This window comes from Limulus polyphemus, unplaced genomic scaffold (genome assembly GCF_000517525.1).
Source record: "Limulus polyphemus unplaced genomic scaffold, Limulus_polyphemus-2.1.2 Scaffold0, whole genome shotgun sequence".
In the NCBI taxonomy this organism is placed as follows: Eukaryota; Metazoa; Arthropoda; class Merostomata; order Xiphosura; family Limulidae; genus Limulus; species Limulus polyphemus.
Window position 1 is genome coordinate 3,852,503 of NW_013665610.1, and position 15,867 is coordinate 3,868,369.

The 15,867-nt window shown below is 30.6% G+C and overlaps 2 protein-coding genes across 4 annotated transcripts in view; one reads left to right on the forward strand and one right to left on the reverse strand.

The window, feature by feature from the left end:
• LOC106472817 (partner of Y14 and mago-like) overlaps positions 1-13,283 on the forward strand; it is a 27,304-nt gene extending 14,021 nt beyond the window's left edge. Inside the window, exon 5 of one of the 2 annotated variants that reach the window (XR_002610079.1) lies at positions 12,338-13,283. The gene's annotated coding sequence lies outside the window, so the exon portion shown is untranslated. Of the gene's footprint in view, positions 1-3,602; positions 3,647-12,337 lie in introns of those variants that run through there. The other variant, XR_002610090.1, reaches the window with a different exon arrangement.
• Positions 4,487-15,867, reverse strand: part of LOC106473861 (carbonyl reductase [NADPH] 1-like) — a 42,293-nt gene continuing 30,912 nt past the window's right edge. For both annotated transcript variants that reach the window (XM_022382834.1, XM_022382784.1), the window contains exons 6-9: positions 14,639-14,764; positions 11,892-12,033; positions 9,740-9,803; positions 4,487-4,701 (exon numbers count right to left, since the gene is read on the reverse strand). In XM_022382834.1, the coding sequence (XP_022238542.1) occupies positions 4,601-4,701; positions 9,740-9,803; positions 11,892-12,033; positions 14,639-14,764 (433 nt within the window). In that variant the 3' untranslated portion in view covers positions 4,487-4,600. The remainder of the gene's footprint in view (positions 4,702-9,739; positions 9,804-11,891; positions 12,034-14,638; positions 14,765-15,867) is intronic.

The window sequence follows — 15,867 nt, forward strand, 5'->3', positions numbered from 1 at the left end:
AGAGTAACCCAAGAGTTGGCGGTGATGACTAGCTGCCTTCCCTCTGGTCTTACACTGCTAAATTAGGGATGGCTATTGCAGATAGCCCTCATGTAGCTTTGCAGAAAATTCAAAACAAACAAAAATTTATAAATGGTGTTAATATCCTTGTTTCTGCATAGTTTGGGAAGTATCAGTACTGATTCACTTAAATATTAGCATATTGACAATTGTTTATACATAAAGCAGCTTGTGTTAAAAAAAGGGAAACCAGGATTTGATAACTCAAAGCTACTGTAAGGTATATGTACAGGGTGTATGTAACCATTTATGCCATTGTTTCTTAATAACGAAGTATAAACAGGTCCTTTATGATTTGCTGAATCTCCTAACTTATGGTGTAGATGTAGAGCCCCTTCTTCCTGTAAATTTTGTGGACTGTTTTTAATTGCTATGTCTATACAGGTAATCATTCACCTTCATTTCCATGTGATGCATTAAGGAGATTTTAGTTCCAGCTATAAATAAATATGAAACCCACTCTATCTTTCAATTCACTACTTGTCACTGAGTTACATGTATACCAGTCTCGATAAATTCTACCCCTCATCAGTAACCCCAGACAAAGTCAATGTTTTTGAAGCTGAGTACTATATTTCTTGTTTTTCATGTGTATTCTTTATTTATTAATTTAAAAGTAACTAAGATGTAAAAATTTGAAACTTATTAGACTAGATTGCATAAGATAATGAAAAAAAAAATTCACAAGGTATGCTTGTGAGCAGGGTGTGCATTATGTAATTTGATACGGTAACACGAATAGCATGTTTGCTGAGTGATTTACAAGTTGTGTGGTGGGATTATTAGTTTGACATGGCTCAAAGTGCAATAAATTAGGTATAAACAGATGTATACTGTTATGAGTTATAGTATGGAAACTGATGGTTACTTTGAGGTTACAAAATACCATTTTCCCTTTTGTGAAGTAAATGAAGCTCATTTCCACAACCCCTTTTTATAATTAACTCCCTGACTATTAAAAGTATTTTAATTCTGTGATTCACTTCAAAGTGACAGATGATAAAACACAAAGAGTATGAGATTAAAGTGACTTCTTTCACAAGTATCATACATTTAACATAAAGTTTACCAGTACAAGAAGCCTAGTTTTATTTTTTTTATTTGCCCAATGCTCGAAGTAGGGAAGATGCCATCTCATTTCTTTTCAGGTGGGCCTGAAACCATCCTGCTATGTTTTAGTAGACTGTAAGCTTCTCAGAAGGTAAAGATTAAAAAGACAATGTAATAAATAGTTATGACAGCAAGAGACTAGGAAGAAACTAAATTTTTTTTTCTGAAAATGTTGTGTAAGGAGGAGGCAGGAATGAAACAAAGTAGTCCACGGATGGAGTGAATAAACCCTCTTTTTAAAGGCTTGGTTGGTGAGATATTGATCAACACATCTTTACGGAACTCCAAACAGGTGTAAGTACTGAAGTTGAGGTAGTCAGGGGGGATATATACTTTAATTTGAGTAGATGCACAATATTAGTCTAATAATTGTCAATCTATGATTAGGTTCTTCAGCCTGAGAAATGCATGGTGTGGTAAGCCCTCTATTGGAACACTATTTGAAGCTGGACATTGACTATAAATTATGAGTATTGCTTATGAATAATGATTATTTCAGTGAAATGTCTAACTATATTCCATTTATTCATTGATATCATCTAGTCCAGTTCAGGGTTGGAATCAGAATCCGCTTCGTCATCCTCCATTTGCAGGTCTCAGTGCACACATGTTAATTCTACAATTGAATTTGGTGCTGTTTTAACATTGAAAAAGCCTGGTACAAGAGAACCACTATCATCATGTTCCAAACCTGTAATGACTGGAGATGGTAGATGAAGAATGGGCTGCAATGCAGGGATCTAGATAAATGATTGAAAGTTTGCTGTTTTAATGTATATATCAACAAAACAATTTGTTCGTGGGCACTTGGTACTCAAATACTTTTTTGTGAGTAAAAAGTGGCATAAGCCGTCCATGTTTTCAAAATTCTGGCTATACAACTTGTATATGAAGAGTCTTGCAACTAATAGAACATCATGATTATGTTGGATGTATTGATGCCTAAATTTAGCAAAAGATGTGTGTCTTTCTTATAAGCTTTGATAGTGGTGAGAACTTCCTTTTTTCTAGTTCCTGATAAACAACTCGTTGAATCATATCCTGTCAAAGGATGACATGCTGGTAGATATTTACTGAGCTCCTTGCTTATAGATGAAAAAGTGCCATGGAAAGCAACACACATTTTCTTTACATCAGATCCAGTATAAAAAAAAAAAGTTCTTGTGCACCAATGGCATTATAATGATGATGGCATATCATTGATAAGTCAGTAGTGATACGTAAACTCTAAGTCTATAAATGAGCATCTCTACTTACATCTGCTTGCATAATTTGTGTGACTAAAGTAATTGCATATTTTAATTAAGTATTTTTACTAAAAATTTACCAGTGAATTTATGAATTAAAAATACTTTTCTCATCTTAGTTTTCACATTTTATTTGCATAACCTCTAGAACCTCCTAAATAAATATCAAATTTTTTTCAGCAAAGTTGTATAACTTATCCGTTAATTTCTATACCACAAGGAGACTGAACACAAGGATCCTCATGCACTGCATGTAGTCCAAAGCCAATGGCTGTGATACAATTGTTGTCTATTCTCCTGATATATGATATTAGGTAGAAAATGTTTTCATATGAGGGATGGTTCATCAAGTGTTCACATTTTCCAAAACTTCAACAGTACAATGAATGTTTTTCAAGGTTTACAAAACCTGTAAACAGAAGTAGTTAGGATTAGCTGAATGGAGTGGCCTGTACACTCACCAGACTTAAATCCCATCAATCATGTAAAAGAAGTTCTTGCACACTACATTACATCTTATCAGGTGACTCCAAACACTAAAGTTGGCAAGGAATTAGCTCTTTCAGGACAGTACTAGAGGATATCACAGGAACTTATCAACAATCTGATGTTAATAATACAAAATTGGTGCCAGGGTTCTGATGCTGTTTATGGTAACTATACTTCATACTAAAGTGAAATGTCATAAACTGTAAAGACGTAAAGCCACTTTGACTATTAAGCATAAACTAAATGGCCAATCATTTACATTTAAGCTCATGTAATGGATCAACAGGTGCCCCATATGCATAAAAATTAACTGAGAGGATGATTTATGATATTTTATAATTGTGGTTTTTGCATTGTTATAGCTAAATAATATATATTGTAATAATCCTTTAATGGTTTAGTGCAGTGTGTATATACAAACATACTTGCAAAATATATTGTAGGATATGAATATCTAAATGTATTCAGTTGACATAAGCACACAAAACAAAACTTTTGTAATAAACCCAATATTTCAATTCACCCCACAACTAAAAAATTACATATCATACGTATTGCTTTCTTAACAGAACAAATTTTCCAGAACACTTTAAATTAAGTAAGACTACCTTAATATTCTATAGTATTTCTGAGATCTGTAAACATTTGTGTTGCATGTTTTATTTTTTCTTATTACTAATATGCACATTTTACCAGAAAATCCAATTTTTGACCACATGCTAGTGACAAAGGATTCACAACTTTGATGATCTTTCACCTTGTATTTGTGGTACTTACTCCTAAATGTTTTGTTTGAACTTATTAAAACAGAATTAAGGTAAGTTTACTTTTGATAATTTTGTTCTGATATTCTTCTCTTCAGTTTCCTACACTATTTTAGTCGTTACATAAGTAAGAATATGTGCTGGAGAAAGGAGGGAGGGATTGAAAAAGTTATTAACTGTTCATTCACTTCAGTAAGCTTGCACCTGTGACTTTTATTCTGCATAACATAATTGTTCTTATATATTTCTTGATATTGTTTGTATTAGATGTGTATCTGTTTTTGTATTCAGAACATGAGGTTTTAAGCAATCAATAATTGAGCTACAAACATAAATTGTACGCAGAAAAAAAGATACTTTGGCCATTGTTAAAATACCTGACTTACAGAATTTCAGGCCCATAGTAATAACAAAAAACATACCTAACAAGAATAAGTTGTACTTTTATGCCATATTTTACTAACATAATATTTAAATGACTAGCTTAACAAGCAGAAGGTGAACTAAAAGACTTTATTAGAAATCTCATCAAGTCTACACACTTTCTATAATTTACATATAAGTGAAAATTGAGGCTCTTACTTCCATTTTCACATAATAATTAATCACTTAGTTGGAAATATTACTTTGCATATAATATTAAAAGTTTTCCAAAAATGCTATTCCAGTAAGTATTTGGCTCTTTAACTATAAGGTATAACTTTCAGACAAGTTGGGTTGTTTTTTATTAAAAAAAAATCAAATACATTTTGAAGTTGTACAAAATTTTCAAAACTAAATGAATTGTGTAATTACACTGTGAAAAAGTAAACACACACACATATATGTGTGTGTGTGTAAATTTAACAGTTTTTGCATTACACGTTATTTTCCAAAATGTATTGAAATACTATATTTCACTTGCAGTCAAACAATTCTTTAACACTGGTTTCACCTCCATGACACAACTTTAGAATCTTCCCAAATGAATTCACCTTTTGGAGATGTGATGTTAATTGGCAACAATGCTGCATATACAATAGGTTCAGCACCTGAGATACAGAAGTAAAAATATTATATATATGTTTGAAAAATACTGTACACATACAATCAGGTGACTATCAGTGCATACTGAATAGGTTCAGCACCTGAGATACAGAAGTAAAAATATTATATATATTTGAAAAATACTGTACACATACAATCAGGTGACTATCAGTGCATACTGAACATAGATTTTCAAAGTTTTCTCTCAAGTAAAAAAATCAGTATGGGTATTTGAAATAACCTCTCAGGGCAAACCATATAACACAGGCAACACATTTTGTTTACTTGCATAAGATGTCGTGAAAAATCCATTACAGTGGTTAGCAGTGGAAGAAAACACACTAATATTAGAACAACAGATCATGTCAGTAGAACTGTATAATCAAATTGGCTGCAATACCGAGGCAGCGCTCTGGGAATACCTGTGCAGGATCAACACAAGATGTGAACCATGCACAGCTATTGCTGGCAGCAGATAAATTAGAAAGTTAGATAGGAATTGTAGCCAATTTTACAGAGTATCTACAAACATTAGTTGACACCACTGTAAAGGTGCTCACAACTCTGAAACCCTTGCTGTAGAATCCATCTATTGCACAAGCAGTACCTAAGGTTTGCTAGGAGAAAAACTTTCCACATGGCCCACCATATGTTTCACTAACACCATTCAAAATGCTGTAGAGATAAAAGTATGTGTCAATAAATTCCAAAAAATTGTTTTCATAAGAATTCCTACATGTGTTGTAGCTGATTAAAACTAACCATGGTATATCCTGCATACAGATGAGACCCATTTCTCTCTTCGTAGTCATGTGTGTACACTCATAATTGTGCTATCTTGGCCACTGAAAATTAACAGGCCACAGCAGTGAACACGGCAAATATTTAAAAAATAAAGGATGCCATGGCTAGACAACATTATCACAAGATATTGCACATTTTCAGAACTTTGAATGGATATCACTTTCATGCAAGATTGTTCTCTGCCCCTTATTCACTACTTGTTTACTACATTGCCCACATTGAATTTTGTTATGAAGACTCAAGTCTTTTGCAGCCACTTTTATCTTGCCTGGTCACCATGCTCCCCTAATCTCTTTCCTGCTTACTACTGGTGATATAACTTTCTGGAGATGTGGGTCTATTATCATAGGTCAGCAACCATTTATCAACTGAATATTGCTAGTGTAACAGAGGTTTGGGTAACTCCTGATGAGTTGTTGCCTGTTGTAATATCTAATACTATTGTTATTATTGATACAGTAGTCAACAGATCAGGGCAGAATGCACTCTGTAATTGCTTATGCATGTAAATAAAATATTTTACCTGTAAATTACATGATTCACACTACAAACTGTTCCAAATACCCACACTGACTGTAACAACTGTGTGTTTATTTTTCTTAAGCTCAACTAAAAACAAACTATTACCATGTGGAAAGAACTGCTCAAAACTCACTTATAAAAATTTAATTGTTTCTCTCAAGACTTAAAATAGAATACATATTTTGATGCTTTATATTTCTATAGCAGATCCTCAGTTAAGCTGTATTACATTTAAGCAAGTAGTCCAAAATGACCTATCAAATTACCTTCCTTCCCCCTGATTTACCATTTATACAATAAACATGAATTCAGAATACAATAAAAATCATTTTTCAAATCAATCTAAATAATTAATTTTTACTACATCTAAGTCTTAGGTCTTTCTAGAAAATGAAGTAAATTTTCATTGCAGTAAATGAATATTTCTTGTTTTAGTATCTCACTCATTGCAGTACTCTTCCACTTGGTACTAAACTGCTTCATCACTTTGCAAATCTACCATATTAAAAATTAGAGAAAATATGTTCTTATCATTTATAGGACTTCTTTAAGATAAGAAATACTTTCATCATGTTCCTTAAAAGTAACTTTATGAGATTCTTGTAAAAAAAAATGTATAATTTATTCTTGCTCTCCTTAATATAGAGGCCCGGCATGGCCAGGTGGTTAGGGCGCTCGACTCACAATCTGAGGGTCGCGAGTTTCGAATCCCCGTCACACCAAACATGCCCGCCCTTTCAGCCATGGGGGCGTTATAATGTGATGGTCAATCCCACTATTCATTGGTAAAAGAGTAGCCCAAGAGTTGGCAGTGGGTGGTGATGACTAGCTGCCTTCCCTCTAGTCTTACACTGCTAAATTAGGGACAGCTAGCGCAGATAGCCCTCGTGTAGCTTTGCGCGAAATTCAAAAACAAAAACAAACCTTAATATAACTACCTGTACATAGCACTTGACAACTATAAAGCACATTCTTCAACTGTATCCTTGATTTCTCATTATACACACTGAAAATCAATACTACTTTGGCAGTATGTATGAAACTTGTGGAATTATTTGATAGTCCTGAAGTACGGTAAATTTGCATTCATATTCTAGTTCTTGACTAATAGCCATATTTTTATATAATTTTTAAAGAGCACCTCAATATTTGTGATGTAAATCCTGTCAGATAAATTCTTTTGAATTTCATAATACATTTATTTATTTGTACTTTGTTCCATCTGTACAAGTTATTATTTGCTCATTATGCATTTTTTAAAGATCGCATTACTATTTTGTAATTAATTATTTAGTCATACTGTTTATTTTGTACTAATTATTATTATTTACACTTGGTTATGCATTTTTTTAAAAATGTCATTATTATTTTAAAATCTAATTATTTAGTCATACTTTATTTATTTTGTACAAATTATTTACACTTATGCATTAAGTTTCTTAAATGTTAAAGGAAGAGAAAATATTAGTGTGAAAGTCCATTATTTAAAAAAGTTAATTCCAAAACATCGTAAGTATTCATAAATGTATAGTTTTATAATTCATTAATAGGCATGTAAAAATTAAACTACAAGGTGATCTGCCTTAATACTGGGAATTACATCATGTAAAATTCAACTGAAGTTTTCCAAACAACAGCCCTCAGTGACTCAACAGTTTAGTTGAGGACTTATAATGCTAAAATTTGAGGTTCTAAAGCTGCAGTGGACATGGTAAGGACAGCCCATTCTGTAGCTTTGTGCTTAAAGCAAACATATAAACTAAACAAGAGGCCATAATTGTTTGAGTTTGATAGAAACACTGCAGCCCTTTTAAACACAACTATTCTAGGAAATGTTACTGAAATTTATTTCAGTTCTAATCAAAAACTGAACCCCAGTGAGGTAAAAAGATATTAAACAGGCTTTCTAAATATGTAAGTAATTTCATGTTACCGATTTTTTATGAACTAAAAAAATCTAATACCGACACTACATATTATCATCCTCTTGTAATGCCTAATTGGCTATATTTTAACTTGCCACTCATATTTATAGCCATCTTGGCATGTTAGCACTTATTAATTTTTCATGTGATACTAAACTCTTCTTGTCCATTTAACCAGGAGAGATTTAAAATATTATTTTAAGCAAATGTAGATGTAAACATTTAACACTTAAATATCCATATTATTGATTTGTTTTGGATAAATGAAGAAAATGAAATCGTTCCAAGTTATTAAACACAACCACTGGCCTTGAAACTTATTTTACAGAGGAAGAGGACTGTCATCCTGCAAACTAGAAAAAAGCATTTATTGTTTTCCTGTTTCTCAAGTGTTTATGGTTTAATAAATATTGTTGTGCACTGGTCAACTAGTGTTGTTTAAATTCATCATTCCACACAATTCATGCATCATTATTGTAAATCTGCATGTCATTGTGTGGATTTGTTTTAATGACAAATCTATTGAAGGTTATTTAACTTTTAATTTCTATTCCAACTTTTACTGAACTTGTTTTGATTTATCTGGCAATTTTATTCTTTATGCAGGTAATAAATTTCCATGATTAATGCTTATAACATGCTCAATTTCACTTAAAAAAACATACTTAGGATAACAAGATATGACAGACAGGATTGTATGACATTTCTGCTCTGGTGTCGCACAAAGAAACCATCTTGCACCATTAAGCAAAAAAAGTTAAGGAATCTCATGAACTGTTTGTTTACTAAACTGTGTGGTTAAATGTAAGAAACAAATGTTAAATATTAATTCTATAATATGATGGTAATTTGTAAAGTTAAACATCTGGTATATAATTATTGAATCAAAAGCACACAATTAACTGTAATTACTTATCCCCTAACCAACTTGAACCACCAGATAATATTTCACACCACAACAAACTAGGGTGAGATAAAAACAGGTACAAAGTTTGATTGATGTCCCTCTCATAGTGTCAGCATACAACTGAAGTTGGAAAAAGAAACTGACAATAAAACATTTAAGTATGCTTTGATAGATTGTTTAGGCAGAGTGTTCATGATGAAACTTAGTTGAATGGAATGTCAACTACCTGTTGTAGAATCACAAGTGTAGAGGAGTACATTTAATTAAGAACTACATCGTTTCCATGTATAAAACTGACTAACTTTACAAAATGGAATACTGTGATGAAGAGTTTTAATAAAAATTGCTCTACAAAGAGTTCTTGTAAAAAAATATTCATGGACTGTTCTCTGTATTAACCTTAAATATGTTTTCTTTGATTGTGAGCTTTTAGCCCTCTTACTGGAGCCTTCATTGGACAACAATTTAATGAATGTTGCAAATTTATTTCTCTGTGAAATGTTTTTAAAGACAGGTATCTAAGCAACAATTCTAATAATACTGCAGGTGGTATTAAAGTTGTTGAACTATGTACAAAATGCTAAAAGTGAATTTTATGACAAGTGCAAAATTAACAGACAAAGATTTAAACTTTTACAGAAATTGAAGAATCAAAATGTCAGTCTTTGTAGCCATACAACAATATAATTGTCTTACACACGATATTGTTTAAAAATATTTAAAACTGAACAATTTCTTGAATATAAGAAAATAAAAAAGTGCAATCAGATTTCATAGGAAAGCAAAGATTTTGTTCATACATAAATTAAAACCTGGAATGGTTCAAATAATATAAAATGTGCATTGTTTTTGTTTAGCACACAAAATTAGGCAGTGTTTTTTTACCTTGTTCTATGTTTAAAACGCCTTTTCTGTTTGTCATGTCTGTACTTACATAGCCAGGATGTACCTGAAATAAGTTCATGAAAAGAAAAGCATTTTTAACAGTGCATCGTACAAGCAACAACATTCTTTACTGAATTTACTATCCTTCAAAATTTTACCAATAAACAATTTATAATATAATCAGCAATGAGCATACTATAGTTTCATGACAAAGGTATAAGGAATAAGTATGAATAGATTACCTAATAAATCATTTATTCTGTTTACCAGAACATTGCAATTGCTAACAAACATTAACACAAGTCATCAGCCGTAACTGATGTTACTTTTTTATGAATGTTGCAGGTCAAATCAAATTATATAGATAAATACATTATCAAGGTAGAGCAGAGTACGCAGATGGTATATAGTTTTTCATACAATAAGCTCAATTTACTTTTTTCTCACAAGGAAATAAGAACAATAAAACATAGAAAATCATGAATGTGATAGCAGGGATCACGTTTTTCAGTAGTTATTCTTCCAAAAATAATATTTATAAAAATAAAAGTTTAATAATTCACATGTGGCTTGTATGTTTATTTTGAAGATTATAATATCTCATCCACTTTGTGCATTTGTGTCAGAAAAAAAAAAAAAATATATATATATATATATATATATTTATATATAGTACAAATCATCAGTAGTTATATTGGATATGTTAGTATTTTGGGTTTCTGAGAGAGAGTATGTATCCAACTGATGAAACAATGCATTCTAATCTTTATAAATAAGAACATAAAAAATATTTTTGATTAACTACATTCATTACCAGGTTGAATTTTAGCATCATTCTAGGTAAGTAGCTTGCTCTAATGGGAAGTGAATATTAAATATTAATTACATGGTGGTTAATCAAAACATTTTATTGCATTTTCTACTATAAAATTTTTTATTATTCAATTTCTGTTTGCTTTTACACTCCAAACGTAAATGTATCTTTAATAACTTTTAAATTTAATACACTTTTTTTTTCTTAGTGAAACTAATTCTCAATGGGTTTTTTAATCTTAGAGTTAGTGTTATTTTCTCCAAACTACAATTACTCAAATATCAAATATTTTTCATTTCACAGAATATCAGTGCAAGTGAATTCTGCAAACTAAATTATTAGTTTAACATTTCCCAACTACAACAACACACAAAACTAACTAGCGCAACATCATTTATTATGGTGCAACATACAAGTCTTCAATTTTCACATGAACAAAACTACAGTATACATTATTTTAGAATAAAGTAGCAATAGCAAAAATTAATCTATAAATTACACCTCTTGTATTGTTTGTGACTGAACGTTTGATTTACACTTGCTTGACAATGTTTTCTTTTTTTCTGATAAAAGACTGTTTTAAGCCTTCAGATAAAGAATCTATAACACTGGGAGCTTCCAAAAAGGACATTGTGAAAATGAAAACATTTTTTTAAATTAATTCAAAAATATTGGAAAATCAACAAACTTTTTTCATGATTTATACAGATCATTATGAGTTTAAATGAATTTAAATTACTAGTGGTGTTAAGAAACGTCCAATACAATTTTTTTAAATTTTGAGTTACTGCTACTTCTAATCTGCTATGATAATTAATTCTTCATGGCTTTTAGTCTTGCTAATTTTTAACACTCAGTTGATATACTAACAAAATAACTAGCATACGGAAAGTGCTTCTTAGTAGACTCTCATCCAGGGCAAATTGGCTACTGACAGAGATAACTTCAGAGAAGATTTGTGAAATATTAAAACCAAAAAAAACTTGAAAAAATACACCTTATCATTTGTTATATAATAAGCATTCCTTTTAAAATTTATTTACTTATTTTCAAATTTTATTATGATGTAGCTCAGTTTATTATTACGTTATTTGTCAATAATACATGTTAAATGTGCATTTATTTGTGGCATCTACAGCCATATAAATTATACATCATTATTTCAGTAAGCCAGAAGTACTGAATAAATAAATATGTGTATATATATATATATATATATCAATCATTTAATTAAAACCTATACAACAACAATAGTTCCTTGATTTGTTCTAAAGCTACTCTATTAATTGAGTTATACATCTGCTTTTTTTTTAAAATGGTTTCACAGTTAAAACTTACAGTATTCACCACAATATCTTCTCTAGAATCTTTTTCAAACTGTTTCTGCTGCAGAAATGTTAGAGCAGTAACTCCAATCTTGGACATTTCATAATTTGTGCTTGCCCAACCTTTCTCCTGTTTCAGTCCTGCCTTGGAATCCCTGTTGTAAAAGTGAAATTGTGAAACCAATATGGTATTAAGGTATATTGATATCTTATAGGTAAGTTGTAAGCATCCACAATATACATTAGATTTGGGAAATGTCTTGCAAAGAATAAAATAATTTAGCATTTCTATTTTGTTTGTGTGGGAAATCTACTAAGGCTATTTGCTGCCATCCCTAGTTTTGAATCAATGACCAAAGGGAAGTCAGCCAGTCACCACAACCTTACAACTCATGCTAAGGGATTTATTGTCATTCTTATAATGCACCCACAGTTTAAAATATGGGAAACATTTTGCAGTATTGCATAGATTTGAACCCAGCTCACCAACTCTGAAATCCAAAACTTCACCACAGGGCCAACCTGCACCCCAACAGCTGAAGGAAAAATCAAATATAAAAGTGTGAAATGTATAACAAAAACAAAAGTCTTTAATGAAAAGATTCAAGGCAAAAGAAAATGCTGTGATGTGGTGTCTTTCTTCTGGCTGGCTTTTATGTATATTAACAGAACTTCTCTGGCTGCTAGTAGTTGAGAGAGAAGAAGATTGAGGTAAGAATTGTGGTATATCTCATTGTAAAGTCAAAATGGAAGTTCAGAGTACAATATCTCATAAACTTAAATTGCCTATCTAATCATTCCTTGTACATGTTCAAGAGAGAGAAACCACCAGCCCATACTAGCCTGCACAAATTCTGTATAAACCTTCGAATTGGGTATGGCCCACACATCAGAAGAGTAATGATAATGAAGCAGGATCAAGCTAGTATAAGCCTTTACAGTAACGGCTGTGGTATTTAATCTCTGTCCAAGACAGAGAATTGGTGCAAGTTTAAGATTTTTTGTATTTAGGTTATCATGAAACATCTGTACAAAATTTTTGAAAAATTTACCTGAATAAAGGTACATTCTTTCCAGTTAAGGAATGGCAAGGTATAGCAGTTTTTCAATTGCAACATCAATTTTGTTAAGTGATTCTAGCAATATATAAATTATAACTGCAAAATTCTAGGTACTTTTATGTTTTTACAAATGTTAAAACACTGATACACGTGTGTACAAAATACCAAAACAAGCTTAAAACAAAGTCATATATATATATATCGAACAATATATATATATATATATGTGTGTGTGTGTGTGTATTCAAGGGCAAAATTCAGCCAATACCAAGTACTGGAACTTATTTTTTAAAGGCAGTACTAGTACCAGAACTTATTTGAGCTGCTTTGTCATTTTTTTATGTTTACACATAGATTTTGTTTCTTTTTCAAAAGCAGGTCCACTTCACCCAGCTGAATACCTCTACTTTTTTGTTTGAGAATTTAACCCCTGTATGTTTATATGAATATCTTTAACATAAACAGAATGGAACATGTAAATCATTGTTTGTCCATAAAAAAATAAAAATTTTATTCAATCAAATGTTGTCAATTTGACAGATGTATATAAAAAAAGACACAAGATAAGATTTTTCATAAAAATACTGAAAACAAAAAAAAGAGAGCTGTAATATAAGACAAATGAGATGGTTCATACTGAATCGCTCTCAATTTCAAGCACTTTCTGTAAGCTAAAATCGACGTCAAAATCAATCAGATTCCACTGAAATTTTATAGAATTTCTATTTATTTGTTCGAAAATTCTGCTATTATAATATTTTTGCAAAAAAAGGCCCCTTTTTAAGCACTTTCAGGCTCTTGAAATTCCATTCTCAATTTCGAGGATGCATCGTTATATCGTTAACCCTGCTTAACGATATAAGTGAAAAACTTGTTATCAGCAGGGGAATAAAAACATGAGATTCAACTGTGTCTCAAAAGCTGTTTGTAATGTACTATCAGGAAACCACACTGTTTTAACATTTAGTAAAACCAGTGATACTGGGTGATTGATTGTACTAATATATGTGGATTTGAAAGATGGACACAATCCCATTATGTGTAGTATGAAGTATGCTAACTGGATTAATTAACATGAGAAGAAAATTGGTTTAGAATAATGTCAAGAAAAAATAATGGAACTATGATTCTTCTTGTTCAGTTTAACACGAAGCTTTAAGTATAAAACTTGTGATGTACATACTGACTTGTAAATGCAGACGTATAGCTATTATTTTAGTGTTCATATACCACATCCTTTTGAACACCTATTGAATACCTGTTTTGACTTTTTACTCAGGTACCTTAACTTCATCAATAAAATTTTTAATTTACAAATAAATGTATTTAGCTCAAGTAACAGTTAAAGTGATAATGATATATTTAGGCAAACTTTTCAAAGCATACTTTTAAATATAATCACAAGAAAATATACAGCTTTATAAAAACAAAGAAACTGAATTATTTAAATTTTATTTTATGACTTGTGGAAATTAAACAATGTTCCAAAAATATTTAGTAACTTAAAAATATATATAATTATCAAAACTGAAAAAAAACAACACTTTTTGATTTAATGATCTCGACAGAAATTATGCATATTTAAGTTTTTTTTATGTCTCATATTATTTTGAACTTAAATTGCATAAAATATTTCAAATAGATTTACTTAGCCCAAAATACATCAATCTACCATAAACTTGGTTAAATGAAAACTTACTTCAAAAACTCTTTCATTATATCACAAAGCTTTTGTTCAGTTAGTTTAGGTGACAGTAATATTTCTCGGATCTTTTCATTGGGAATGTTATGAAGCATTCCTGCTGCACTGGACACATTGACTACCCTAAATAACAAAACAGATTGGGTTAACGACACAAAATGACGTTATCAGTATAATGATGTAGACATTCTTTTCAAAAATAAAGTTGCCTTTCAATTTATGATATACAGTCACAGCTCTATCTTAAGTCTTTAAAATTAGTGAAAACAAATGTAAATTTATAGAATTGAAGTTTAAAACTTAAGAAACTATAATAATAATAAAAATTTGGGATTTTAATTTTGTGGAAATGTTATTGTGACATTTTTCAATTTTCCTATTGCTTTTCCACATCAGTGTTATTAACCCAGCAAAATAACTTAAGTACAGATTATGTTGATTTATAGAAATTGACTTGTTGCTGTTCTACTTTACAAAATGGTTATGTTTGTGAACATTCTAAAGTAATGACTTACAACATCTCATGGTACATTTTGGTATCACTGTAAAGAAATACAGATGATGAAATCTAGACATGTGTCATAACTGGAAGTTCTTTTTTTTTTTTGTCTTATGGTAAAACAAATATGCTTAAATTGATACACTATAACTCTTAATTTAAATCAACTTTTTTTGTTATTGCTTCTAAATATCAACAAGCCAGCTTACAATATAGTTAAAATTCCTGGCAACAAATTGAAATTATGAAACTTGTGTGGAATCATATTAATAAATTATAGTTAGGTGCTGAAACAGAAAAAATGATATCTAATGCAGTGGAAGAGCAACAGAGTCAAACATAATTAACACTCAAAGTATATCAATCATTAGATGACACAAATGATTCAGTTAAAAAAGCAATAAAAAAAGTTGCACAAACTCAGTGAAACACTATAACCCTAAATTATGATCCATTGCCAGTGGAAAAGACATTGAATCAAATACAAAAAAGTGAGAAAGAGTTTAAAATGAAAATGTTTATTTTATTTGGTAAGAAAATACTTTATAAGTTGCAGTTAATGATGTAGATTGGCAAGCAAAAATAAAATTATTACTAAGAAATTTTGTTTAGTCCAAAACTAGCTACAACACCATATACTTTGTATCAAAGAAAGAACTTTAACAATGACACACTTAAATTAATTATAAACATTTAGTGAAAGTAGCATAGTAGTGAGAAATTCTAA